The sequence below is a fragment of the Pagrus major genome, chromosome 1, assembly GCF_040436345.1.
Source record: "Pagrus major chromosome 1, Pma_NU_1.0".
Classification (NCBI taxonomy): domain Eukaryota; kingdom Metazoa; phylum Chordata; class Actinopteri; order Spariformes; family Sparidae; genus Pagrus; species Pagrus major.
The window spans coordinates 23,884,314-23,912,140 of NC_133215.1; the positions used below are offsets into that span (position 1 = coordinate 23,884,314).

Here is a 27,827-nt window from a genome sequence, read left to right on the forward strand (position 1 = left end):
TTCTCCTCCAACTCCTTAATCTTAAGATTCCTAAGCTTTTTCACATGTGATGCGTATGACGTTGTAAAATCCCGGATAAAACCCTTTGTCGCCATCCACACTAACCTAGCATCATCAACGGAGCCCATATTGTCTTGGAGAAATGTGGACAGTTTAGTTCTAAATTCAGAGACAAATGCAGTGTCATTTAAAAGAGAGGTGTTGAAACGCCATCTCTGAGATTTTTTGGATTTGAAACTGAGATCAATACTGAGAACTAATGGGTTGTGATCAGCCAGTGTGGCTGGGAGAAATTTAACAGGTGTTACACAATCCTTCAAACTACGCGACAGTAGAAAATAATCAATCCTTGAAAATGATTTATGATATGCAGAGATACAAGTGTAATCTCGACTACCGGGGTTTTGAAATCGCCAAACATCAAAAAAGTTCAAGTTGTTTATCATTGTATTCAGAGCCGTAGAGGCTGATTGCTGACTGTGTGTAAATGAGCTTGTAGATCTGTCTAAATCAAGGTTACAGACCGCATTCATGTCACCTCCTAGAACTATTTCATATTCTGTGAGTTTCAGTAATTCCTCTGTGAGGTCAGGATAGAAATTATCTTCAAAGACTGCTGGTGCATATACCGATACAAATGCAACCTTCGTATTGTAAATTGATGTGCACACATATGCTACTCGCCCACATTTATCGTTACTAGTCCCTTCAATTTTCACAGGTAAATTCCTCTTAAACATAATCATTACTCCTTTTGAGCTAGACCCACTACTGGAGGAGGATATCACCATATATTGTTTATTTTGCATCCTTTGGACATCTCCTTGTTTTAAGTGGGATTCCTGAATTAGTACTATGTCTGCATTTGCTCGACGCATCAATTCCTGACATTTAACCCTCTTGATATTGACATTTAAGCCCCGGACATTTAGACTCAGGATAGTCAGTTTAACCATTATCAAAAATCACTGTAGTTATATTCCAGTTATACAACTTACTGTAAACCAAGTATCCAAGCATATGGTCCAGTAGGAGACCCACACCCACCCCATTGCTGCCATGCCCATACCCCAAAACCCATGTTTCTGTGTAACTTGACCACTGCATAACGCAGCTCATTGAGACTCCAAAACTCGGTTGTATCCCACTTACAAACATAACTGACCTGGCAGGAATATAAGCAGTTGAAACATAAATGTGAGGCCCACTATTGACAGACCCAGGCTACATGAAAAATAACTGAAATTGTCCCTCTGAAACATGAACATAACTGTGTGACAGGGTCCATATTCTCTCTTAGAAACACTAACTAGTAGTATAACCTGGGAGGGGACCAATAGCCCTCAATGTCACAATTAGTATGGGACAGATCATCTTACAGTGAAATCCAGGTCATGAAAAACTCCTCGCCTTATCTTCAAGTGCCGGAACATTCCTGCTCCATCACTTCCCCGTGTTGATGGGCTGCCGCGCGCGTTGTCGAGACCCCGTGCCGAGACCCTCGTAGAAACTCCTCTGCTTCCTCCGGAGTAGTAAAGCTGCGTTGTTCACCGCCCAGGGTGATCTTCAGAGTGGCAGGATAGATCATGAAGGATGGGATGCCCTTCTCGCGTAGATACTTCTGTACGCCCACAAATGATTTCCGCCGCTGACTAGTGTGGGCACTGTAGTCAGCATAGAAACGCAGCGACTTGCCAGCATCTTGTATGGGGGCAGTCTTGGACGTCTCCCGGGCACCGTTCAGTATAGCGTTGCGGTCTCCGTGCCGAAGCAGCTTCAGTATCATGGTTTGCGGGATGCTCCCCTTCACATGCGGGCTGTAAATACGATGAGCTCTCTCTATCTCAACAACTCTGTTACCGAGCGAGGGTATCCACTTGGGAAGCATTTCTTGGAGAAAACTGGTTGCGTTGTCACCCTCTCGACCTGCAGTGATTCCTGTGATCCGAACGTTGTTTCTCCGGTTGTGGTCCTCTAACAGCGCGAGCTTCTGTTGAAACTTCTCGAGGCCGGTGGTGTTGTCTAATATCTGGCGTTTCATGGTCTGCGTATCTGTTTGAACCCTCTCAACTTTAGTCACCAAGCCCCGAACAACATCCATATGAGCGTCTAAGTCTTTCTGAAGTTTCTTGACAGAGTCGTCCACACTCCCCACTGCCTTGTTAATAGCACGAGTGACAACCATTTCCAACTGGTCGCGCTGTTTGGCTAGGGCTAATGAGATAGCCGCTTCCATGCTAACCTCGGTAGCTGCCGAGCTGTTAGCATCCTGTTGCTTACGCTTAGCCGGGGGGATTTTGGTCGGCGAGTTAAACAATTTCTGTTGGCATGACATCTTATATGGCTCTCACTACCAAATATAACACCGCCGAGGTCTTAGAGATCAAATTATCAGTAAAAGTGGGGATACCGAACGAGAGCTCTAGAGTCTTCCGACCATTGCGCTTGCCGGTCACGTGACCTCCCTCGAATAAACCCTAATTTGGGTACATCCCTCCTACTGGCTGAGTATTGTACCATACAGTCTTTTCTAGTCATCTAATTGAGATTTATTTGACACTGAGTATCACTTTATTATTTTATTATTTTATTTTATTTATTTATTTATTTATTTATTTTTTTTGGGGGGGTGCATAAGACTGACCAGCATAACCATTAAATTACACCTGTCTTGACATTAACCAAGACAACACATAAGGCCTAGTTATCAGTTATAATTGCATAGACTATATCAAGAGTTATACTACATTAAAATTGCTTTCAAACAGTTTGTTATAGTTTCAAGAGGCTACAAGAATGAGGGCATAGTGGTGGGTTTGTCAAATGTATTATCAACTTCTCCATCTCTGAAAAGAGCAGCACACAGCTGGTTCCATAAAAAAGTCTCAGATCAGGCAAGGTGACATTCATTATGGCACTGCTCATTTTCATTTTCACAATATATACAAATCGAACCATACAATAGATTTCTGATATGTTGCTTGTCTGCTGTTTCCTACAAGTAAAGCATTTCAATTTTTTTTTTCTTCCAATTACGATTGGCTCTAATACCACTTTTTAACTCTTCTTTGTAGAGTTTGCGTGATGCCAATTCCTTGACCTCCTGAGCCAGTCTTATCACTTTACTATGACTATAGTGTAGTCGTGGCAGAGGATCGAATTTGCATTTACTACTTATACTATATAAGTTACTTATAACTGTTCATACACACACAACGTTCATTGACAGTACAACATAATATGTATATTAATCTAATAAATTTAACAGCTCTATGTTAATATAAACTTAGAAAAGTCAGTCATGCTTTGACAAGATGAAACTCACAGAAAAAACATCTTGAGGACAGTGGATTCTGTCTCTTTCTTATACACAAATACACATTAATATTGTATAAACAAATATACTTTACATATGACATCCATACAAGCAATTTGAATTCTTACTTACTCATGCTGAAAAGTCACTCACTTACACCCCAAAATACACATCGACAGTGCAGTTACACACACCCCAGTACACACCTTGTCCCCGCTGGCATTATGTATTCACAGGTTGTTTCCAGGGGAACGGTCACAATCCACTGTGTGAAATTAATTAAGGGTGGACATTTGAATTAATTAACTGGACGGGAGTATGGCATTACACTGCTCTGGCCTTATGACATTAAACACACACTCTGGCTCATACGCACATGCTGGCAGAGACACACATGCGTGCCGTGAGGAGACACACACAGATTAGATTTAATTACCAGTGTGTAGATCATTGGTACAATGTGGTTCAGCCTTAATTACATATTGTACTCTTCCTCTCTATGTGTGTATGAGAGGAACTGCCGGACAGAGAAAAAATAGTAAGTAGATCAGGAGCATTTCAGTTACATGAACGTGAGTGCAAAGTAAGCACGTTCCATTTTCTGCTGCTCCGGTGTAACATGCACACATTACGTCTTATGCTAACTCAGCTGGAAAGGAGAGCTTTCACAGTTGCAATACTTGTCTCTACTGACACTCACAAATTCCCTTAAGGGAAATTCTACATAACACCTGTGTTTTGAGTGTAAAATGCTCACCCTGTAGGCTTTAAAAATGGCACTAAAAAGCTTGTTGTTTGCTGGAGACAGCAGCAGTTCTGATGCATGGCAACTGCAAGGAAAGTATTAAAATGTACATAGCAACTTATCAACCCCTCTTTCAGTCTAACTATAACCTACTGATCATGTGTGTTGCTTGAAAAAAAAAAAGAAAATCTGAATTACCATTTATATGTTAGGTTGTGGTTTGCACTCTTGAGCTGGTTGAATAGAGTCAAATAGAGAACAAACACATGGTCACACCACAGTGCCAAAATGAACAATAGACCCTTTTAGTAGTTAAAAATCAATGGTCCAATCTTTCATTACAAAGACTAAGAAATCAGACAGGAGGTGGTTGACATATTTTGCCAAGCCCTCGTTTAAATTACAGGGTGCAAGTCCTCCGCCATCGTGAAAACAGCCTCAGGTTGAGCATCCTCGGTCATTTATAATCTGCATTATAAATGCAGCAGAACTCCTGAGGTAAATTAAAGGGACAACACCTCATGGTTAAGTGCTCCAGGTCTGGTGAATAATTTGAGCAAAGTAGTATGACATCAGTAGAGATTAAGTAGCACATGTAGCAACAAGCATGTGTTTTTCCAGAACTCAAGAAGTTGCTTTGCTTCATTATAAACACTAAGTGTTAGTGAGTACATTTAGCAAATGTTTTAGCTCTTATTATTAATTCCAGTAGGGTTAGGTGGTTTTGATTTAGGGCCTTGGTTTTATATTCAAGTGAAGTGGGTGACTTTTCCTTCATAATGGATGGCTGTTAATAGAGGATACAATTTGGCAGACTGGAGTTTAACAGTTGTTGTTGTCAAGGTACGGCATCCTTTGAATGGAGTTACTGTATGAGGAAAATGCCTCCAGCACTTGGACAGCCTCTCCGTCCTTCCTGTAAAGCGCCAACAGCAGCAGCATGCTGACATGTGTTCCCTCTTGACGTCACATGGTATTCTTCCAGGTAAAATTATGAAGGATTAAGGTTGCCCTGACATAGAGGTCCACAGTCACCAGGGACAGCACAGTGACATAACAATAGATCTGCCACTGAGAGAATCCCGGCCCTGTACTCAAATGTCAGCCTGGCACAGCTGAGGTGATAACTGAAGATCCCCTACTCACTTAAGATGTTGTAGCCTGGCACAACTGTAGAACAGAAAAGCCAACTATCATAAAAAAAACAAAGAAAAACAATGGGAAGCCTTTGTGGTGCTTTGCTCTCTGTCAAGAGTTGAAACTGGAAAGCTGTTGCCGGAGTCACTGGTCCTGCCAGCAGCAACAAAATAATACCATTAATACCAGTGCTCTGAAATCACAACACACATGAGATTGAAAAATGACTCCTTCAAACTTTAAAGCCATAAATACGAAAACCCTTGATGGCCAAATGTGTCCTGTTAAAACCAGAAGGCAGGTAGCAAATTTAAATTGACTGATGACTGGTTTTGGTATTAACAATTAGGTACCCGTTACATCTGGGATATCCAAACTTAGCCATATCAATCAAGTTCATTCATGTAGCTCCAAATCACAAGTCTGTTTCAGGGAAATTCAGAATATACATAGCACACAGGACCCACTGTCAGAACAAATACATTTGAAAAACCTAGAGCAATGAACAGAAGTGTAGTTGAATTGTCATCTAAAGACATAGAAGTACAAGATACAACCAAAAACTTTAAATTTATAAAATAGCAAAACTATAAAGTGATTAAATATGAATTTTCAACCAAGGACCTCCTTAGAGAAATTAAAATAATATACCTATTACTGCAAAATGTTATGGATATTAAGCTGCAGGTATAAAAGTCAATGGAGTGAAGAATCTGGTTCAATTAAATAGCATCCAGCAACATATGCTGGAGGGGGTCTGTATGACTATGACATCAAAACCATCTCTATAACACAGGCCTGGCAGGAGGATAAACATACAGTACACGTAAGAGGCAAACTCAATGATATACCATTCTGGGTGTGGGTGCTACAGTTCCTCATTAACAACAAACGTTGCAAAAACAAGACGGAGGAACAAAGACAGAACAAACACCAGTTCGGTCTCCAGGAGGATTAAGACCCAGATCAAAGTGTAGTGGATGAAACACAGACAGGGACCAAGAACCAAAACTGAGAACAGAGAAAGTGAGAAATAGAGAAATCCCAACAGAAAGTCCAACTATTAACAGCTAATGTAACTTGTTGCAGAGGAGTTAGATCTCACAGTAACTGACAGGCACATTCAGAAATACTAAATAATACTAAATTCGTACAAATATTCACTATCCAGACGTCGCTTTGAGATGAGAGTTGTTTAATATCATCCTATAAAAATGACTGAATGTCTGTCCCACGCAGATCTTTCAGAGGGAGCACTAATATGTACAAGAAGGTGCAAGAAAGTAAGTAACAGCAGAGGGAACTAAGATTAAGGACAAGGCACTAGATGGAGATCAAAGCGAGATATAACAAGAATGTAAATAAGCTGGGGGTCTTCAGTTGCCTGGAACACTGAGCGTTGAAAATTAATTGAAGAGGAGACAGTTGAATGAGAGATCAAGGGGAAAAAAGACAGAAAAGAGAGATGAAAGAAGTGTGATTTATCCTTTGAAAAGTCTTGTGTCCACAGTCTTTTTCTTGTCCCACCCTAGTCCCATTCTTTACTTCTTGTAAAGCCAGTGTATTACATTTTTGTACAGTCTCAACTTGAGAAATATTTCTGGTCTTCTTTTTATCATTACAGCCATTTCTTCCTTGTTCCAACACTGGGAACCAGTCACTAATACCCAGCCACAGTGCTCTCTATTCATTAGTTGTTTTAATATGCCCTCACCTTCAGCACTGCCTGAAGGAAACCTCTGCTCAAATCTTATCTTTTAGCAATACTTTTATATCTAAAGTGAACTATTTTGACACTGGCCTCTTAGCAGAGAAACAACGTAGTTAGTGACACTATCTACTTAAGTACTTGCAGTTCATTGTTAGTGTTTATTTGTCTGTGCTCCTTATGGTAGCATATGTGATACGTGTGTATGTTTGTGTAAGTTAACAACTTGATGTATGACCTATTTTGTTTGTTTAATTTGCTGTTATTATATTTATATTTCAAGCCCCCTGAAAGCAGCTAGAATCAATATTTTATAATAGTGTATCGTATTGCAATGTGAAAACAATGTGACAATGTGAGAAGGGACACTCATAGCAATAAACGTACAGGGAGATTACACTTGTTTTTCAACTTTACTGTTTTGGTTCACTCTCATCGCTTTTATAGTGTCATTTTTGACCGCAGTACCCCTAAAATCCCACTATTCAATACCTTCTCAGCATCAAACAGCAGACACAAAGTTAGTGACTAGCTGGTGAATGTAGTGGAGCATTTACCAGCTAAAGAGCCAGGTATTTTCCTCAGGAGTTGGAAGAGACCAAAGCTAAAAGGAGAGTAAATATTGGACTGACATTTGCCATATGACTCCTAATGAATAATAATCTTGCTTCATAACTGCTGGATTGTGTAAATAAGCAACTGTTTGCTAATCAGTTCACCATACCAAAGAAAACAAATGATAATATGTCAGTGTTCTGTTAACAATTTGTTTCCACTGCCCCCAGATGACCCAAAAAAATCAGTCAACGCAGGTTAAAGGTCATGTGTGATCTGTTTAAAGTCTTTGTATTGTCATTTGGAGAAAGTGGAAAAGAATAAGTAAGTGAATTATTGTATGCAGCTTTTGTCTTCAGTGTGCTGTTCCACCCTCAGATACCATCGGTTCATTTCTTCTTTTTATTGAAAGAGATTTCTAAGATGTATTCTTTTTCATGCTATTAGTCGACCTACTCTTTTGTTCTATCCCTAAAATCCATCCTCAATCTTCTGTCTCTTGTCCCATTCTTGTCTTCTGTGTCTCATGTACTATTTAAAGAAGGTATTAAGTTTTACCTTGTCCTTTCAGATAGAATGAAAGTCTTGAAAATCACCACTATTGCAATTTTTTGATGTGTGTATGCGTACTCAGATCCTGGTATATATCATTTTATCATTCATATCGACCTGTCATTGTGGACTAATGGTGACAAAGTCAGCTCTCTCATCTCTCTAGTCCCTTGGTTGCTGATGTTCGATGCAGAGAATAAATTAAGTCACAACCAATCTTTTCATGCTGGCAAATATTGACACCATGTTCACTGCATATTATGGAAAAAGATTATATTCCAACAGGTTAATTTAGGTTTATGGGTTGGAACCGTTCTCCGTCCCTTGTTTTCGTTATGTCTTATCCTTCAGACAAATTCCCAGTTGTCCCTCTTAGACTCTCATCTCATCATCAACCATTCCCATGTCCCATTTTATGCAGTGTTTTGCCATCAAGAGAATCCACTTCCTCTCTCTCATGTCCCACCCTTGTAAACCATCCCCAGTAATTATGGGAGCAGCTACTCGGCTGGGGATTTCATCACATGGCTGAGAGCTCTGCAGAGATGCCAACATCAGGAAATCCCTGTCACAGCAATGAGACACTAACAAACCACAAGACATATTGAACTGCTCGAAAATGAGCCAAAAAGCCTCGAGGAGCTGTGATTAAAGCCTCAATTCGGAAAGCAAATGCAAACACAAAGGTTGCCCTAGTAAGGAATGTTAGAGATGAGGTTAAAAAAAACAACTTCTTCTTCCTTGATTGTCGGATGCAAAGAGTGATACAAATGTCACATATCTCTCTCCAAAAGAGCTAATTGTTACACTTGATTGGTTCTTGGCATGGCATAAATTCTCAAGAATCCAGTTAGACGAGCACTCTAAAACTTTTAGTCCATCTACAAGTTTTGAAAAATCTGCCCAATTCGCTCTTCAAAGTGTTTCTAAGCAGACAAAGAATTGCACAGCACTTTTTTTTCTTGTACTATTTAACAGGATTGGGTCTTTATAGAAAAATAAGAACATGAAAACTCCCGTCAGCCTGAAGCCCCCAGTGAATCAGAGTATTCAGTTTGAAGCAGCCACATCCCTTCCAACAGTGCTCCTTTGGGGGAAGAGAGAGGGCCTGGCATGCATTATTCAACAGCTATGACTATGGGATAACGAGCTGGTGAGGTTGAGCTGGATAAAAGTCACATAAGTAAGTGTCGAGAGGAGAGAGAGAGACATTTAATTGACACTTAGGAACACAACTCATGTTGATGCATTTAGGTTTTCATCATGTCATACTCGCTATCCTCTGTACATCAATAACTGGTAAAACAAAAACTGCTTTTGTTAAAAGCTAGATCGTTTTCAAATCTGGTTTTATTTCCATCTCTCTTTCGTTTTGTGTTGTTTCACTTCTTTTAAGTACAATTGCACTGTCTGTGTTCTAGATCATGCTTGAAACCGATAACCTTGAGGAGGATAAGTGAGTGCATTACTGTGTTATATAGCTCCCAGCAATGATAACTGCAATCTAAACTAGTGTTGGAACCGGCAGCCTTTAGGCTAGTAACAGACCAGTAATGTAAGTGTTATTTATATCTACTAGCTATGATAGCTATCTGATCTGTGTCGCTTCGATGGAATGGATAGTCCTGACTTTGTAGAGGTGACAGGGTTAAGAGTCTGTGTAACCATTAATGGAAAAATGGGCTTTAAAGACACACGTACACACAAGCACCCATATACCCATGGGTTTGGTACAAATGAAAAAGGATCTTTTATGATCCCCTGGGGAATTGAATGGAACTCAGAAAGCAAGAAAACTACAGGAAGAAAAGAGGGATACCAGAGCAATAAAACATATCTAAGGAATGGTATCAGATGTTAAAAGGATTTTGAAATACCTGATATCATTCCAAAGATGGCTGTCTGGAAACCATGACTCAGCAGCACCTGCGTCAAAGCCAGTGTGCCAGTGATAGCAACAGAACACCAGTCGTGTTAGAGTGAATGTAAAGAAAAACAGATTTTTGGAAGTAGTTGTCTCAAGTTGTTTTCAATCATAGTATTCAGAAGGCTGCAAGTCTGTGTTTGTGTGCGTGTGTGTGTGTGCGCGTGCATATGCATGTGTGTGTGCCTGTGTCAGCCAGTGCAGGTCTCGGAAACTGACTCTGATCAATAATCTATTAGCAGCAAGACATGTCTGCGTGGGCTGGCGTAAATACACACAAACACAAATACAGACACGCTAAAGCACATGTACATTTAGACACACTAGTGAACAAGGGCAGCTATCGTAACATACACATAAAGCCCATCACATGCACTGACACAGGGCAGTCCCCTTCCATATGCAAACTCTCTCTCTCTCTCTCTCTCTCTCTCTCTCTCTCTCTCACACACACACACACACACACACACACACACACACACACATGCACATACACACACACACACAAACTTCTCCAGAGTTAACTTATTCCTCTTTCACCTCAAGTATTTGTACCACAGGGGAATATTTCATGGCAAATGGAGCATTGCAACTTTATCTGCTCGGCTCTGCTCTCCTCCTCCGTCCTCTCCACTTATCTTGTCTCTTCTCTTCTTCTCAAGCATGCCACAGGACACAGGACTTGAGGGAAAATTTGCTTCTATAGAGACAAATTTGTAGCCACAGACATTTGTCCATGTTAATTTGGTTACTCTGTGTGTGTTCGCTTAATGAGACTTCTGTATCCACTTCCCGAAGGTTGGTAATGTTTGAGCACAAGCTGCATACTTAATAATGATGTATGTTCAAGTATAATGACCTTGAGTGAGTATGTGTGTTCTACACACCAGTGAATGTAGTATACTGTGTATGAGTGTATGAGTGTACATATATGTTTTATTTTAAGAAAGAGCGGAGCAGAATCATAAGTAAACAACTCACTGACATGACAACATAAATTATATCAATTTGCCTCCATGCAGGTTGAAAAAAGACAAAGAACACATAGCTACATGATGCTAATGGTGTACATTTACTGTGTACACAGTGAGTCATGTACATGTGTTGACATTTTTCATTGCTGGATTTGCTATGTGTGAACAGAAATTATGGGCCTTAGCAAAGGATGCATACAAAACCTGCGAAGTCCCCTTAGACGAGCATTGAAGCTGGCCTCGACTGCCTGAGAAAAGAATGACGTTACTTTGTTTTAGTTTAATGTGTCAACCAAATCACCAGAATAAATGTTAGCAATGTATGTTTATGCAAACCACAACTATGTTGAAACCTGGTTTGGATAGGTTTAGGAAAATAATGACTTGTTTAGGGTTAGGAAAAGATCATGTTTTGGCTTAAAATATCTGCTTTGGTCGCCACAGACTCAGCATGAGATTGCCCAACTTCCCATCGACAATATCCAGTTTTTGTCATCACAAAGATAGCCCAAGATCTCCTTAAAATATTAAGTGGTTTCACATTTATAACTTATATCACTTGTCGCGTACCACTACCACCATCGCCTCCACCATCTTGATATGAAAGTCAGGTCACAAACATATAATGTGAACTCTATATTACACGTACTGTAGAATTGTCAATTTGGTACAAATGTTAAGGTATCAGTGGTTTGCAGAAATGTTAGCTGTTATCACGTTTTTTCTCTTGACTGGGCTGAATTTGTTTGTCAGGATGGTGGGTGAATGGCACAGTGGTGAGCAGCAAAAAGGTGCTAAAGGTTTGAACCTGCTAGCTGGATCCCTTTGTGATCCCCTGTGCAAAGTGTGCCTGCATGTTGCAGTGTGTGTGTGGGTGTCTTCCGGGTGCACGGCTGCCATTAACAGTTGTCAATGTGAGTGTGTTGTGCTTTAACCTTGTGATGGAGTGCCGACTTGTCAAGGGTACAGTATTTAACCACCTTCTCCTGTGCATGGAGTGAGAGGAAATGGAATATAAATGGATGGGTGGATTTATGTCAAGGTTTGTAATATACAGTATATTTGTCTCTGGTAATATCATTTTTAGAAATACATTCTTATTTTTAAAATTGCTAAACATTTAAGATTATGTTGTTGATATTCTTGTATATTGTTAATATGTGACCTTGCCTAACTTTTGCCTTCTTATGTATTTCTTTGTGTTCCTGTAGTTTTTGGTGAAGGACAAATGGTCTTCACAAGACTAAAATGATAAATAAATTCTCTAAGTTTAGGAGTTGATTTTGACTTTGGTATAAAACATTCAGTAACTATTCCAACACATACTACAGCTGCCTCTCAGTGAACTCAAAACATACCAGTCTGACATGCATTAATGAATGAGACAGACACTGCAGGAAAGTAAACAAAAAGGAGAAATGACTACCAGCCAGGAAGTAAAGAAAGTTGTATGCAGTTCATAGCATGCTTATCGTGCTCCGTTTTTGGCTACTTTTTCTTATCATATCCTGAAAGGTTTTGTTCGGCCTCGACAGAAACTCACAAAAATATTTGACTAATGCCACAACAGGACTAACGGTATCCTCACATTGTGAGCTTAAGCCCATTATATGAAAATGTATTCCAGAGCTCTAATCTGAAATAATATGTAAAAATCCCTCAGATGTTTTCTATCTCGAAGCCCTCAGGTTGGAAGGTATCATTTGTAAAACCTTGCTTGCAGGATATTTTTTGCAAATCTGTGGATTTTGAAATATATGGCTAGAAAGTCCAAGCTGCATAGTGCTCCTTTCACCACAGATAAATGTATTTAAAGAACACATTAATATACCATATATTTATTAAGAAATTGTTCAGAGGAGCATATCAAATCATTTAATGATTTACTGAGATTTAACAAGAGAAGCTGATGCATATGTATATATGTGTGTGTGTGTGTGTATATATATATATATATATATATATATATATATATATATATATATATATACACACACACACACACACACACACACACATACAGATGCAGAGTATACCCCTCAGTGTCTGTATGAGATGCACCAGGCTTTAAACTAACTCCATTGTAAACCCATCTGCAGCAATATGGGATCATCAGAGTATCAGCTGCTGCAGCCAACATAGTATACAGAGAAGGTCACAAGATTTACTGAGGTCAGGTATGCCTGGTGAGTCACACACCGAGATTGTAGGACCATGATCTTTTCTTAACCTGACTAAGTTATTTTGGCACCTAAACCTAACCATCAGCCACTGTTTCACGTTAACCACGTGCCACATAGACACTAAAAGGTACAGTACCTTGTGCGTCTGTCTAAGATGCAGAGGTGCATCAGTATTTGACTACCTGAGTTGAGAATGTGTTGGAATTACACGTTGTTAAAATAAATATTATGTATACTAGTGTTATAATTAGTAAATACAATATATTGTAAATGTGTATCACACAATAGTGGCTCAACTAACCTCCCTCTCTGCCAGTATTTCTCTCCAGCTGGCATTTTTTCCTCGAGCTGTATGACTTTGTTGACTGGTCCCTTAAGCACCATACATTATCGTGGAAAGGCAGCAAGAAGAGGGCTGACGTAGCGCCTTCTGTTTATAGATCTATTTGGTGCGTCTATCTCCAAAACAAATGCTCTGCGGTTTACCCTCCTCTGCCTTCCATCTCTATCTTGCTCTCCCTCCTTTTTTTCCTCTCTCCTCGTTTCAAGATTTATCGCTCTGCAAGCTTGAAGCCGGGAGGTCCCTGCTTACCTCGACTTCTACTTCCCACCCTCCAACTCTCCTCCCTCTTTCTGTGCCCCTTTTTTTCCCACATCCTTGCCCTCACTCAGCCTCTTTTTACCCCAAGCCCACCACTCCCACCCCATCCATCTCTCTCACCCTATCCATCTCTCTCACCCATTCTATCTTTCTGTATCCATTTTCACCTTCCTCCCCTCTAGTAAAGAACATTTCATTCTTTTGGAATCGGTCTGGCAGAAAGAGCAATGGGGCTTGGTGGCACAGTGGAGCCTGTAACCCCAAAAAACTCTGCTAGAACACCCATTAAAAGATTTGTCAGTGTTGAACCAATAACCTGCATCTTGACTCAGTAAACTTTTCAGGAATAGGAACTACAGCAATATTTTATCCTATCAATCCCCATCAAAACTTAACATTGTATACTTTATTTAAGTGGTCTGCTGTTTCCTTCGGTAAAAAGTGCTGTTCAATTACAATAAAACAAAACATTTGAGATAGCAGGTTTCTGCAGGATTTTACCAAGGCTACAGTGCAAGGCTATGAATCTTAAATTATGAAGAGATTGCCTGAAGCTTGTGAAAAGAAAGTAATTTATATTTCATCTTGCAGGAGAGGAGGATTAATAGTTTCTATTGTTTTAGGTTATTGTCTGTTGATTTGCATGCTTCTGTTCTTGTTGTGGTGAAGTAATAGCCTACTGTGCTGTTTTCCATATAAAAAGCAATGTATTTAATTATTATATGTGCTCGATGCACTTTTGTTACATTTACCGTCCTGTATAACTGAAAATTGCAACTATTCAATTGAACTTGAATATGCCTGAAAACAAGTTCATCAGAAGTGTGATGAACATGTCTTCAGCTTTATCACACTTTTTTTTCTTTTTTTTTTCATTCCTTCATGACAACCAAGCTGCCTGATTCAAGGTGAAATCAAATCTAGTCTATCCATTATTCATCCCCAAATGAACCCAAAAGAGCCCCACCAGAACCAGAGAAGAGTTACATGTGAGACACAGACTCATAATTAGGCAAGAGGATGAGAAGCCAACAGGCACCTGAAATATTTAACCCTGCAGTCCTGGAGGGCCCCCGAAGTACAAGGGCCCCCAAATTAGCAGTCTCAGCTTGTTCTTTTTTCCATCAACTAGCCTACAACTCAGTTACAGAGTTGTGACCACAGTTTCCAGCAGAAGCCTCGAGATAAGCTAATGGGAGCCAGTGCAGTCGCTCAAATAGATTAATTAATTCAATTTTAGATAAGGTTTTACTCTCACTGTGAGCCTTTGGAGACAGCAATGTTGGACAATTTGATCATGGAATACTAATTGTAGTTTTGCTGTTTAGTTCGCTTTCAAATCAGGATATTAATTACATAATTTAACAGCTCCGTACAAATCCATTTCAAATGATTTTGTAAAGAGTCTATGAATTGACTTGACTCAGAAAATGAATCAAGCAGCACCATGAGTGGTGTTTAATGTTTCTTCAATCCAACGTTTTGGCCTTTAAATCTTGCAAGTTAACACACACACACACACGCACACATATGCAGACACACAATGATCAAACATGCCTTGACTGGCCCATTCTCTTGCCAGCTGCCACACTGAGATGTCAGTGGATTAAACTGATGTCGGAGCTGTTGACACAAAGCTTGTACAGGACACTGATGACATGGTAAATAGACGATAAGGCCCCTGAACGCACGTGACGACCCTTGAACATATTAAACCCAAGTACCCAGAGCGAAAGCTTGTGAGCAACCCTGGTTTATTTTTTGTTGTTACATGGCCGTGGGGACTGAAAACAACAAATTAGCACCGCACACCAACAAACACATCACTTATTTAATAGTCCCTGCTAATTAGCTGAATTAAAGTTGAAAGAGGAATGGGGGGACACTGCAGGCACTTTATCACACACTGTTTGATCGGTAGTCTAGTTTAGCTTTGATTACATACTTTGTACTTGTCTTTACTGATACATTTAAACAGCTCAACAATTTACTGCCTCTGTCTGTCTTGACTTTTTTAATACATTCACCACTTTCATACAACATCCTTGATTACTATCGCTCTATCATCTTCCTCTTCCCAGAACGAGCTAATTAATTAAATAACAGTGGACTCTTCATAGATTAATACAGAAATACAGATGAATGAACATACTATAAGTATGGTTCAAATTTCAATGTCTCTGTTGAATCACAATATTTGCCTTGTAGGTCTTAAGTCTGTTTGCAGTTAAAATAAAAGCTACAGACTAAACAACATACAGTTCCCTCTTTCCAGGTTGACAGTGGTTTTTCTTCATGTTTGTATGGTTAATCTGTAGACTGTATCTGTAGACTTAAAGTGTCTACAGTCAAGATGTTTTGATGAAAAAGGTGCCACTGGCAGTGCTGAATCTGAATCTGCAAGTTTGTGCTCATTGTGTAGCTGTCCGTCTTTACCTTTTTAGTTCACTTTCACCTCTCCCATAGTGTAGTTTTTGACCATAGCAGGCAGCTGTTTTCAATGAAAAAGGTCTTAAAACTTAACATACACTTTGTCTGGACATGTTTGGCCTATCAACTTAAGAGACTGCCTCCAAGTGGCCAAAGCAAATTATTACAAGTTCAAAACTTGTAAGAGTTGGGTAATCAATCACTGAGAACTTTTAAACACCTGTATCTATTATTTACCTTTTTTTTCAGACATACTGCAAAAATAATAGACCTGAAAACAACAAGCATTTCGAAAACTCAGGTGCCTGAGAGAGGCTTTGAAAAATGTGTTTAATTTAAAATGCATGCTATTGGTTTGGAGGTACAACAGTTTGGCAGTGCTTACAGCCACACCCAACCATAACTGTACATGGAGACATACTTTATTTCTGAACTGCTTTGTCCTATCCAATTGCCAAAAATGTAACTCTACCCACAGACTCCGACTGAGTGGCCAACAGACAGGTCGACTAGCTGAAGAGATGCCGAGATTTTGGACACTCAGACAGATGGGAAGAGAATTAAACAGACCAGAGATGGAAGAGCTGAAAGCTTTTTTATTTGATTGACAACTGAATTTTTCTTTTTTTCTTTTTTCAGTCAGTGAGACAGACAATCACAGAGATAAAGTCAGGAGAGCTAAAAGCTGTTATTAGGCTGATGGCAAAGATGAATCAACCAAATGTATCTTCCATGAGGCTTGAGTACATTGCTGTTGAGCTGGATCCTGTATGAAGCTAGTGAGACAGACCCTAAGAGACAGACAGGAGGGCTGAAAGCTGTTATCAGAGTGATGATTCAACACAAATAACCAATCACATCACTCATGAACCTTCAGTCCAGACCTGTTTAGGCTGACAGTCAGACAGGCAGTCAGTTATAGGAGTGAGACCGTCAGTGCGACAGGCAGGCTGAAAGCTGTTATTAGGACCCATCTTTACTGGTGGCTGGAGGCTGTTATGACGAGCCACAGCTTATTATTACCTGACTAATTACATGGGCTACCTCAGGCTGGCATCCCTCTGCCTGTATTTATAATCAAAGTGAAATTAAACTATTAACTGAATTAATGGCGCTGTGGTGTATGTTGTGTCAGCTCACAAGAGAGAGTGTTATGTGTGTGCCTTTATTTGTGCCTCTGTGCACATTTCACATGATGAGGGAAGATTTATGAGTGAGACACTAAACACAAAAGCCAGAGGGACAATGCAGAGAGCGACAGAGGGAGATAAACAGAGAAGCGAACTGAGCATAAAGTAAACATCACAAATGACATACGGTTCATATGAGACAATGCTACCTGTGCTTTTATAATTGATTTCTCTGTGTGGTGATTGGTTACAGTTGTGCTGAGTTGAGAAGAGTCAAGGTTTGAACTTCTTTCTTGAGATCTGCTTTTTCCTTGTTTATATAGCTATTCCTGTTACTTGTCACGTATGTAGAATGTCCAAATGTGTCTGTTACCCCCATCACTAACTCTTGCCTATATATATATATATACATATATATGTATATATATATATATATATATATATATATATGTGTGTGTGTGTGTGTGTGTGTATATATATATATATATATATATATGTATGTGTGTATATATATATTTATGTATATGTGTGTATATATATTTATGTATATGTATGTGTATATATATATATATATATGTATGTATACGTATATATATATATATATATATATATATGATGTATATGTATATATATATAAACAGCTTTCAGTGTGATTTGATTATAATTTTAAATCTACTGTAGGTTATTCTTGCTCACCATTATTACATTATTGAACTTTGTTTTCTTTCAAAATGAACTTGTTTTGAATATGTGATGCTGCACACTTATCTCCCTGTGACTGCCCCAGGAAACCTCTCTCTGTAGACTTGAATTATATTATTATAATGCATATAACACAGGGTAGCTGATATAGAAATGTGTGATGTGTTATACGTGGAAATGCTGTAGGGCACTTTAATATTGTGTTGTTTAATCAGTGCGCTTGAATAATTATTGTGTGTAAATTTGATTTTGCATTTGTTGAGGCTTATCTGAGGTGGACTCATCTGTAATCATTGGGAGGCTGCTATAAATTGGCCACAGCAAAATTTTCTGGCAAGTTTGTGAATGTACATCCGTAAGACTTCAACTTGCCATGTAAGACAGCTGCTGTCTGCAAATGGCACGAAAAAGTGCCTATTGTCATATTTCAGCAGAATATGTAAATCTCAGTGCAAGTAGCAAGAAAACTAGACACATTGTACAAACTTTGCCCATACACACAAGTAAAAACTTCCCAAAGTTTTCTGTAATACAAACACAGATTGGTTTTCTAACATCAAACAATGTGAAGATGATGTATGCATCACCCAATGGATTGATATCTAAGAAATGGAAAGATTACCATTCTGTAGTGCACAAACCTGTCTCATTATAACTCCAACATCAAACTAACATTAAAATTAGAACACATCAAACCATCATCAAACATCATCCAAACCTTAAGATCAGAGCTTTGAAGAATGACTTTCATGGAGAGAAGTGAACCTTTAATGTCACTGAAAGCTAGCTGAAGTGGTTCTCAACCAGGGGCGGCAGGTAACGTAGGTTTGAGAAGACTAAGCCTTCCCTAAATTTACTGCTCTAGACTATTATTCATATATAGCAATGTGCTGATCGCAGTTAGATCCACAGGATATTCCAGGTGGCCTGATCATAAAATTAACATTATATATATATATCCGCAGCCTCACCCACCCCCTACTGTATGTTCTCAACACATCGTGTATTGGCGGATACAGCAGTATATTGTGGTCAGTTAATCAATGCCGTAGTAACGTTGTTTATGTAACGTTTTTAGGAATATAACCACATTTAACTAAACTGAAATGAAACAACATTTCTGTTGGGATGAATGTGTATTTTGCAAACTGTGTGAACTTCATGAATTAATCACATAGCACCCAGCTATGTGATTAGTACACGATTTGTTCACAGTGCCTGTTAATTGACCCAAAGAATGTGTCATAAAAGCACTCCACATCACTTTGTTTGCCACAATAGTTTTGAAGACTGCTCACTTGAGAAATATGTATTTTACAACTGAGTTACCAACAGTATGAGCGATAGCTAAATGGATTGAAGATATTGCATGGCAACATGAGCATAAACAAGTGCAGCAACTGTCCATTCAACAGTTTTGTGTGATGACTTTCTGAATACAGTATATTATTTGAGTGGTAACAAAGGTAATTATAACCATTTGATTTCTCAATTGGTGCTGTGAATGGTGGTTATTGTTGGTAGGCTCATGGTAGAATTGACAATTGTCCCACCAAGAAGGACTAGCAATTATTGTTACCTGCTCCTACGATTCACATAAGCACCGCCGATCAGATTGTTTGGCTTCAATCAGCTGTTGTGTAAATAGACATTAGCAGCTGTTTAATATGCAGCAATTATTTATAGCCCGTATTTCCATGCATTTGCATATGAGTGCTTCATCAAATAAGATTTTCCATCTGTGGTCGCACTTCTAACTGACAGAGTCCTGCACTAAGTGAATGGGATCAGGCCTGTTCATGCACACTGCCCATTGAGCTGGAATGATTCAAAGCACATTACATCTGTCATGCTTTACAAAGCGCCCATCGCCTTAAACAGAGTGGAAAGATAATATAGTGAAGCCTATCACACGCCCCGTTGAAAATAATTAATCCAGCACACATGCGTTGGGAAACAGATAGGAGAAGCAATGCACAATAAACCGTGTGGAGCACTCATTTGTTGTTTGGCAAATTTGCTACCTGACTCTATATGAATGGGTGGTGTGTGTCTGTGTGTACGTGCACAGAGGTGGGGTGTGTATAAACTTGCACCTGAGCATTCATTTGGATGAAAGTGTGTGCCTCTGTTCATATGTAGAATCTCTATGGCGCATACCCACACATAGCCGTACAGTCTACAGGCATTTGTGAACGCTTTTTGTGGTTTGTCTGTTCCATAACTTTGTATTTGTCCCTCACGCTTGTGCGGTTGTTTGTGTTTGTGATCAGCCCATCCTGGGAGTCTCTGGCCGCTCCAAAATAGAGCACAGACAGGTGTGACATATTAGAAATTTGGTCCCGACTCGCGTAAGCAGACCACAAAACAATGAATATCCATCCATAACAAATGGCAAAACAGAGAGGTAGAGGGGTGAGAGAGGGAGATTGAGAGTGAAGAGGAAGGAAAGAGAGGAGAAAAAAGAGGATTTTTCCATTTCAACGGATCAACGACTTTCCAATTTTAACACAATTCTCATTTGGAATTCAGACCGGAATGCAGCAAGATATTAATTTGGGGAAATCAACAGAGAAATTGGGTCACCTGTGAGCTATTCATTTCACGCCGCCAAAACAAATAAGCAATTTAAAGGAGAGAAAGGGAGAGAAGTGAGGGGAAAGAGAATAAAAAGGAAATTATGTTAAGTGCAGAGATATAATGAAAGAAGGCGAACAGAAGGAAGTGTTGTTTAAGAATAGGATGATTTCTCAGACTGATGTACACAGTAGAAAAAAAGAGCAAGATGGGAGCCAGGGGAGGCAGAGAGAGCGTGAGATGTGAGATTGAGTTTAGAACTTAATGAAAATGGCAGACATGGAGTTTGCATTCATTGCAACACACATCAACTGAATGTAAACTAATGTGTGGCTTAATCAGACTCTGAAGAGGGGAGCAGAGGTCAGGGTCATGGTTGCATTTAGCTCATTTAGGTTGAAAATAATTGCCTTTTTGCGAACATTCGCGCACAGAGACACACTATAGAACACGAAGCAAACACACTCACAGACAGGATGCTGTTTTGATTATGCAAATTGAATGTAAAGTGTGTCAGACTGGCAGAAGAGAGAGAATCAAGTGTGAACTGAGAAGGTTGATACAGGCTAAGGCAGTATTGGTTATACAGGTTAATGCAGTATTGACTGGTAGCTAGAAGGGTGAGGGCAGGGGCTACTGGGGAGATGAAGAGAGTAGACAGCACATGTGTGTGAGTATGGAAACTGAAGGTATATCCATATGCATTGATTGGTTTGCAAGAAATACAAATTGCTGTTGTCTTAATCATCTTTCTCCCTCTCTCTTTCTCTACAGGACAGTCCATTGATCCTCCAGTCAGACAGAAATGTGACGGTCAATGCTAGAAATGATCAGGGACAACTGACTGGTCAGCTAACCGTGGGTAAGACACACAAATACCATACATGTCCACACAGACTACATTGGCTGTAAACATTTCCTTTTTCGAAAACAACCTTCAAACCAGATCATTTCTCCAAGACAGTCAGTTATATTGTTTTGTTTGTGCTTGAATTCCTAAATGAATTTACCTTCCTCTGTTTACCAAACTAAATGCTATCTGTTTCCATTAGTGTATCTCACTGAGGCTGACAGCCGTGCTGTTTTCTCAAGTAAATCATTTTCCTTGCTCTTATTTGATTAGTGAGGGCCCAGTGTCCTACAGAAGATGTCATTTAGAGGACATATGCTATGTTTTCTGACATATTCTTATGGGACTCAATAACTTACGAAAAGTCTAAGAGCATGAACGCAACTATTTTTAATAAATAAGATACTCAAAGATTAAGTAAAGAAAATCAATGGGTACTTAAATACATTTTTATGTTTATGATCATAGTAGCAATATTCTTAGTGAGTTGGTGAATAATAATATTACAATAACCAAATCTGGAGTGAGTGTAAGAATTTCAGGAATTGAGAAAGAGTAATTAAGTAAGTACTGTCTGGCCTGGTTATAGTGTTGACGTAGTAAAGAGCAGTCTTAATTGTTGAGCTGATTATGAGACTCTGGCCCTGTCGACATGAGCACAGATATTACTAAACTGTAGTTTTTTCTATGTGTTTTGGCCTTTGTACCGACAGAAACAGCATTTTAGGTGTCTGAAAATGGACCTTTTGGAAAATTCCTTCCAGAGTGAAGCTATTTAGAAACTCTGTGTTTACGTCTGAATGAGTAGAAACAGAGATTTTGGGAAATAATGATGATAATGACAACCACGTTCACTTCCTAATTGGTCCTATAAGTGTGTGTATATAGCATCATTGTCAAAAGTGATGGGCAGTATCATCGGTGCCCCGCAGTGAAGTAAGTCACCAAGACAAAGGGCCAGGGACAGAAGATTATGATGGCATTAACTGGAGTTCAGAGAAGGTTAAATATAAAATTAAGTTAGCTGTGAACCTTTGTTCCTGTCTTGTTGGGATTTAACATGTCTCTTCTTTAGTCTCTTCATTACAAAAGTTCAGAAGCCACCAGTCGGCACTAAAAGGCCTTGTGAACATTTCCTCAGCATTGGAGCACAAAGAGATACTGTGATTTTTTAGGCTCCAAGTATCACAATGAGGACCTCGTAGTAGTCACGCTGCATTTTAATTAACACTTCTGGACTCACTCCTGTGAGTAAGAGTGTCATGTCTTGCTCCTGTATTTATTTTGTACTCTAGAGATGTATGTTTTTTAACTTTGGACTTTTTGCTGTTATGCACATGATATTATGGGAACACTGTCACGCGGTTTGTAAAACCTTCTGATTGCCACTGAAAGTTTGTGTTTGTTTGAACCAATTGGAAACGATGACAGCTGACTATTGACGGTTTTTGTCTGCTTTAATGACATTTGACCAGCTTTTACATACACCTTTGCTTGGTGATAATAAGCAAAAATAAATTAAGGTATTAAGAATATTAAACTTCATGTCTTCAAGCACTGTAATGCTAACCACAAATTAAAAATCCACAAAGTTTGTGCTGCTGTGACTTTTTGAAGGGATAAATCCAACATGATTCGAATACCTCATAATTTCAGGCCAGTTATTCCCAAACTGGCAGAGAGGGAGGAGTGACTTGTCTAAATCCAAGATTCGTAATGAAATCACATGAATTGGAGATTTAGAAATATTCAAGAATTCAACACTGGTAAAACACCTCTATAAAAACGAATTAATTGAGAAGTCCTCATTCATGCCCCCTGGAAATAAACTTTTGAATTAAAAAATCCAAAATACTTCTCAATATTTTTTTCTAAACAAGTTGACATTACTACCTGTCTTGACTTAATCACTTCTGTGCTTATTAAAAATCAAAAGTGTTTTGATGAGCCACAAAATGTTAAAAGCGTGTGCCTGGGTAGTGAAAAATACGGTTGCATAAATTAAACATGAGGCACGTCACATTAAATGCCACCAACGGATTGAACATGTGAAAAACATGCTTGATCTGTACAAGTTGCCATCATAAAATGAGCATATTAATTTATTCTTGAGGTTTTCTTAGAAATAAAGTACCACCTCATAGACCTGACTCTAAGTATTTGCTGCTGGAATCAGAATTTAGGAAGTTTCAGAGACAGGATCATTGCTGAGTAACATTTACAGTGTGACAGGTGAGGTGAATGATATTTTCAGGTAGAAGGCTCCTCTTCACTGTCTTTCTCTTTGATGTGAACACAGCATATAGATATTCATCTCCTGCAGGCTGGCCAGGAACGTCTAGTGTCTTTGTACGCACACGCACAGACTTTTCTTTTCTGATACTTTTCTGAAGGTTTGAGATGCCTGACAGCTCACCCCCTGCTGTTAAAACTCCCTAAAGCTGCTTTCCACACCAAGAAAAGCACTTTAATGCTTATGTGTGTCTGAGTGTGTCTATCTTGCAGTCAGCGAAATCAATCTGTTTTAAAACTAGACGGCCAGACAGCCTACTGCAGCTAACTTCATCAAACTGCTACAGAGTGACATAAAGATTGCTGTGTAACCTTACTTGTTCTGCTGTTGAACTTACACTTGCACATAAATGATGAATTATCATGCTGATGTGCTCTATCTGTCACACTCACGCACACAGAAACACAAATTACACGAAAACTCTCTCTGTCACACATTCTCACTCACCCACGCAGCAGCCACAACTTTGGGCTAAGATTCCCCAGATACGGGGAAACGTGCCAAGCAAGTACGAGTTCCATCAATATCCACTTTGTCACATACAAACACACGCACAAGCACACACACACACACACACACACACACACACACACATGTGCGTGCGCTAAAGACCTCAGTGGCTGGCTGATGGGATGCAATGGAACAGAATGAATCCCCTCAAGGAGCTTCTTCTATTGGGCTCCGGAAATCCCCTGGTCTCCTCCTGCCACTGCCTCCTGTTGCCTCTGTGCTGACTCAGCAGTACATTTAGCACACACACTAACAAAAACACACACACTCTTCCCCTCTCTCTTTCTTCAGTATACTCACGGGGATACCCAGAAATCCTATAAGTACGACGGTTACTTCTCCTCGCCAGACCCTTAAACAGTGGCAGCAGAAAAGTTCCACCTCAGTAAACTCCTCATTAGTATTCATCACTTGAAACTCGCAGAGGAACAGCTCGCTCTAGCTTGTACAAAAGGGACAGGATCATCACGGTCAGTGGTATGAAAAGGTGAAATGTCTACAAACGTTTTGACTAGTACATTAACATCGAATACAGAGTCACAGGTGTACTGACACCTTATTACATACTGGATGGTAAAATGGGTGCTAATTTGAGCTGCACAAAAATAGAATGGAGGAAGAAGAGAAATACTCAGAGTCTGTGTGTAAATCACTGTATCTGGAGACAAAATGAATAAAAAAAACTGTTACGATATTATGTTAAAGTTTATAAGAAGGTCAAGTTGTTGAATCAAATATTAGAATTATTTCACTAAAATATCAGCTTGGGCATTGGTCCTAGTTTGTTAGATGCTTGACATTTCTTATGCATGGCAGCAACAAGAGGTAACTGATAAACGTTGAATCTTTCGTCCTTTGATAGCCAGAAATCCTGCAGGGTAATGTCAGTAAACCACTCAGATTAATATCAAACTTTCCAGCCTGGTCAGTCAGTGGAGTCTACAGAAAGGACCCAGAGAAATAGCTGATTTGCCAGAACCTTTTGCTCTCTATTGTGATGATAAAAATGACTTGTTTAAGAAGTGCTCACACCTTGCCAAACTGGACTGAATATCCCAAGACAGACATACACACACTCTACATTTACCTTGTGTCCCCCCAAGGGCCCATCTTTTGATAGAGAGGGTTTGAGTACATGTGTTGGCCTTGAGCTTCCCATCTCCGTTTTTATTGCTCCCCCCTCCCCTTCCTTCATCCCTCCATCACGGCTCTTCCTCGTCCATCCTCCCCGTCGCTGTCAGCTCGTTAATGTGAGTGAGAACCTGTCATCTTTGTCTTCTGAATAGCCCACCATAAAGATGATGAGTGAACTTGGGAGTTTTGAAGCCATACCCTTTCACCCGCCTAGGTGATGATGTCTCGGCATTAGAGGCAGTGCAGTGTTGTCGGGACGGCTTCCGTTGAATGAAAGTACAGCACGCAGTGGGACTGTCATCTCTGAAAGTAGCAGAATGAAGCTCCAAAATGTAAAATACTGATATAAAATGACATGAACCTTTTAATCACAGGAGCAGTAGTTATAGTTTTCCGAAAGTTGCACAAAAAATAACTCTCTAGGTGTTTGGGGCTGATATCAGAAACAGTGTACTATTGGCCCCAGTGCACGAATCAGTGCCACCAAAATCCTGCTTGTGGCCATTAAAACATCACATTCGTGGTGATAAGAACTAACAGAATGAATGGAAAAACTTGGAATAAGGGACTAAGCAGTACTTTTCTTTATCCTTGCCTGAAGTCGCAGGAGCACATATTCTGAGCCCCGATACACACCAGAGAAAAGCCTCAAATGCCTTTTTGCACTTATGTAAAGGCAGCAAATACACAGTACTAATAACAGACTATTTAAAGACTTCAACCGGTCAGCTCCGTTATTATTCACTGTTTATTTTTTCCTATCCAGTCTCTTTACCTGTGTGTCTGCCTCTTGGCAAAGCTTCCAGTCATTACAGCCTGTGTGAGCTGTGTGTTTATGTTCTGGCTGTCTTATTGACTTTTCATTTTTCTAAGTGCATGCTGCTGATTATGAATGCTTTTTCTCCCCAAGCGGGAGAGTTATTTGGTAGCACTCATTACCCTTGTGTATGTGTGTGTGTTTGTATGTGTGTGTGTGTGTGTGTGTGTGTGGTTTTATCGGGGCATTTTTTTTTTTATAAGCATAGCGGAAGCCAAATGCATCGTTGGAGGAGTAAGGACAAATGTTTGTGTTGGTGTAGCTGCATGTGTGTTCGGAAAGTTCAATTTGGGACGTGAGAGTGTGTAAGTGTGTGTTTGTGACTACGCTCAGGACAGTGGGACGGTCATTCGCTCATACAGCACTCGCCATAAAAACAAAACCCTCCAAACTTTAAAAGTGACTTTCAGCACTAAAGTTTTCCCTCTCTCGCTTTTCCATCCTACATTTTACAACCTCACACATTTCCCCCGTCTTTCTTCCTGCCCTTTTTTCGTTGCTCTTTGCTCCCTCTTTTCATCTATTCTGTTGTGTCATTTTTACCTTTCACTCCCTTCCTTTTTTTAATCATGCATGGACCTAATCTTTTATTAAACAAATGAATTCCCCGCTGACCTTGTTACTTTCTCCTTAACTCAGGCTTACATTTATCTTTTCATTATCTTTACCCTCTTACACTAATTATGTTCTCTTTTATCTAGGTGGGATCACCTCAATTCTTAGGCGTTCTGCTGATGTATCTTAAAAAGTGGATTATCAAAGCAGTGAAATTAGGGGACTGAACGGCCAAGACCACAAAGAGTGAAGATGGTTAATTATTTGTGGTAAACGTGGGGTGAATTTCCCAAGAGAAAGTCAAACTCTGAGCAACACTTTCCGTTAGGGGATCGTAACCATTAACTGGTTGCTTATTAGCATGCATATTAGCTCTTTATTAGTCACTAGAGAACACTTATTTATAGTTTATGCTACATGACCATATACTACAACTACTTGGTCATTATCTGAAGCCCTGTTCAGACCAAAGATTGGCAAGTTAAAACTTGCAATGTGTCGGCCTGAAACGTTCTAACAACCTGCCACACCAATGCAACAAGACGAGACAGTGTATCATCTCCATAGCAACGACTCTCTTTAATTTTGTTCTAACTGCCACGTTAAGTTACTCAAATAAATGTGTGTTTTTTTTCCTTCCTCCGTCCAAAACTGCCATTTCGACCAGAGGCAATATGTTACTGACTTAACCAGCTGTCCTTGCTACGTGGCACTGATTGGCTGGTGAAACAGATGATATGCCTCAAGGTCTTAACACACCAAACTGACAAAGGCCGACTGTTGCTTTGCCTGACGTCTCCTGTGTTTCGGCCAAAATGCTGCACTGCAAAGAACACAGCTGTTTGCCGGTTAACTTGTACATTCTGCCCCTGCCTGAAAGGAAGTACCTCTGTGGATTTACAAAACCATTATTATTATTATTAAGCTGCATTTTTTGACACCACTCCCACGAATATAGCCACTTCTAATCGAGAATTTGTCTGATAAAAAGTTGTAGAAGAGCGCACATGAACAGCCATTCTGAGTGATTTCTCTCACCAACGTGCCCACTGATTCTACATGCTCTATTGGGCAAAAAGCCGCTGACAGGGGTCGTTCAGTGCCAAAACAAACTAGAGCCACAGACGCTCACTG

At 39.6% G+C, this 27,827-nt stretch overlaps 1 protein-coding gene across 1 annotated transcript in view; it reads left to right on the forward strand.

The window, feature by feature from the left end:
* Positions 1-27,827, forward strand: part of LOC141009090 (zeta-sarcoglycan-like) — a 155,374-nt gene that overhangs the window by 60,007 nt on the left and 67,540 nt on the right. The window contains exon 3 of the mRNA XM_073481540.1: positions 21,309-21,396. Coding sequence (XP_073337641.1) covers positions 21,309-21,396 — 88 coding nt within the window. The remainder of the gene's footprint in view (positions 1-21,308; positions 21,397-27,827) is intronic.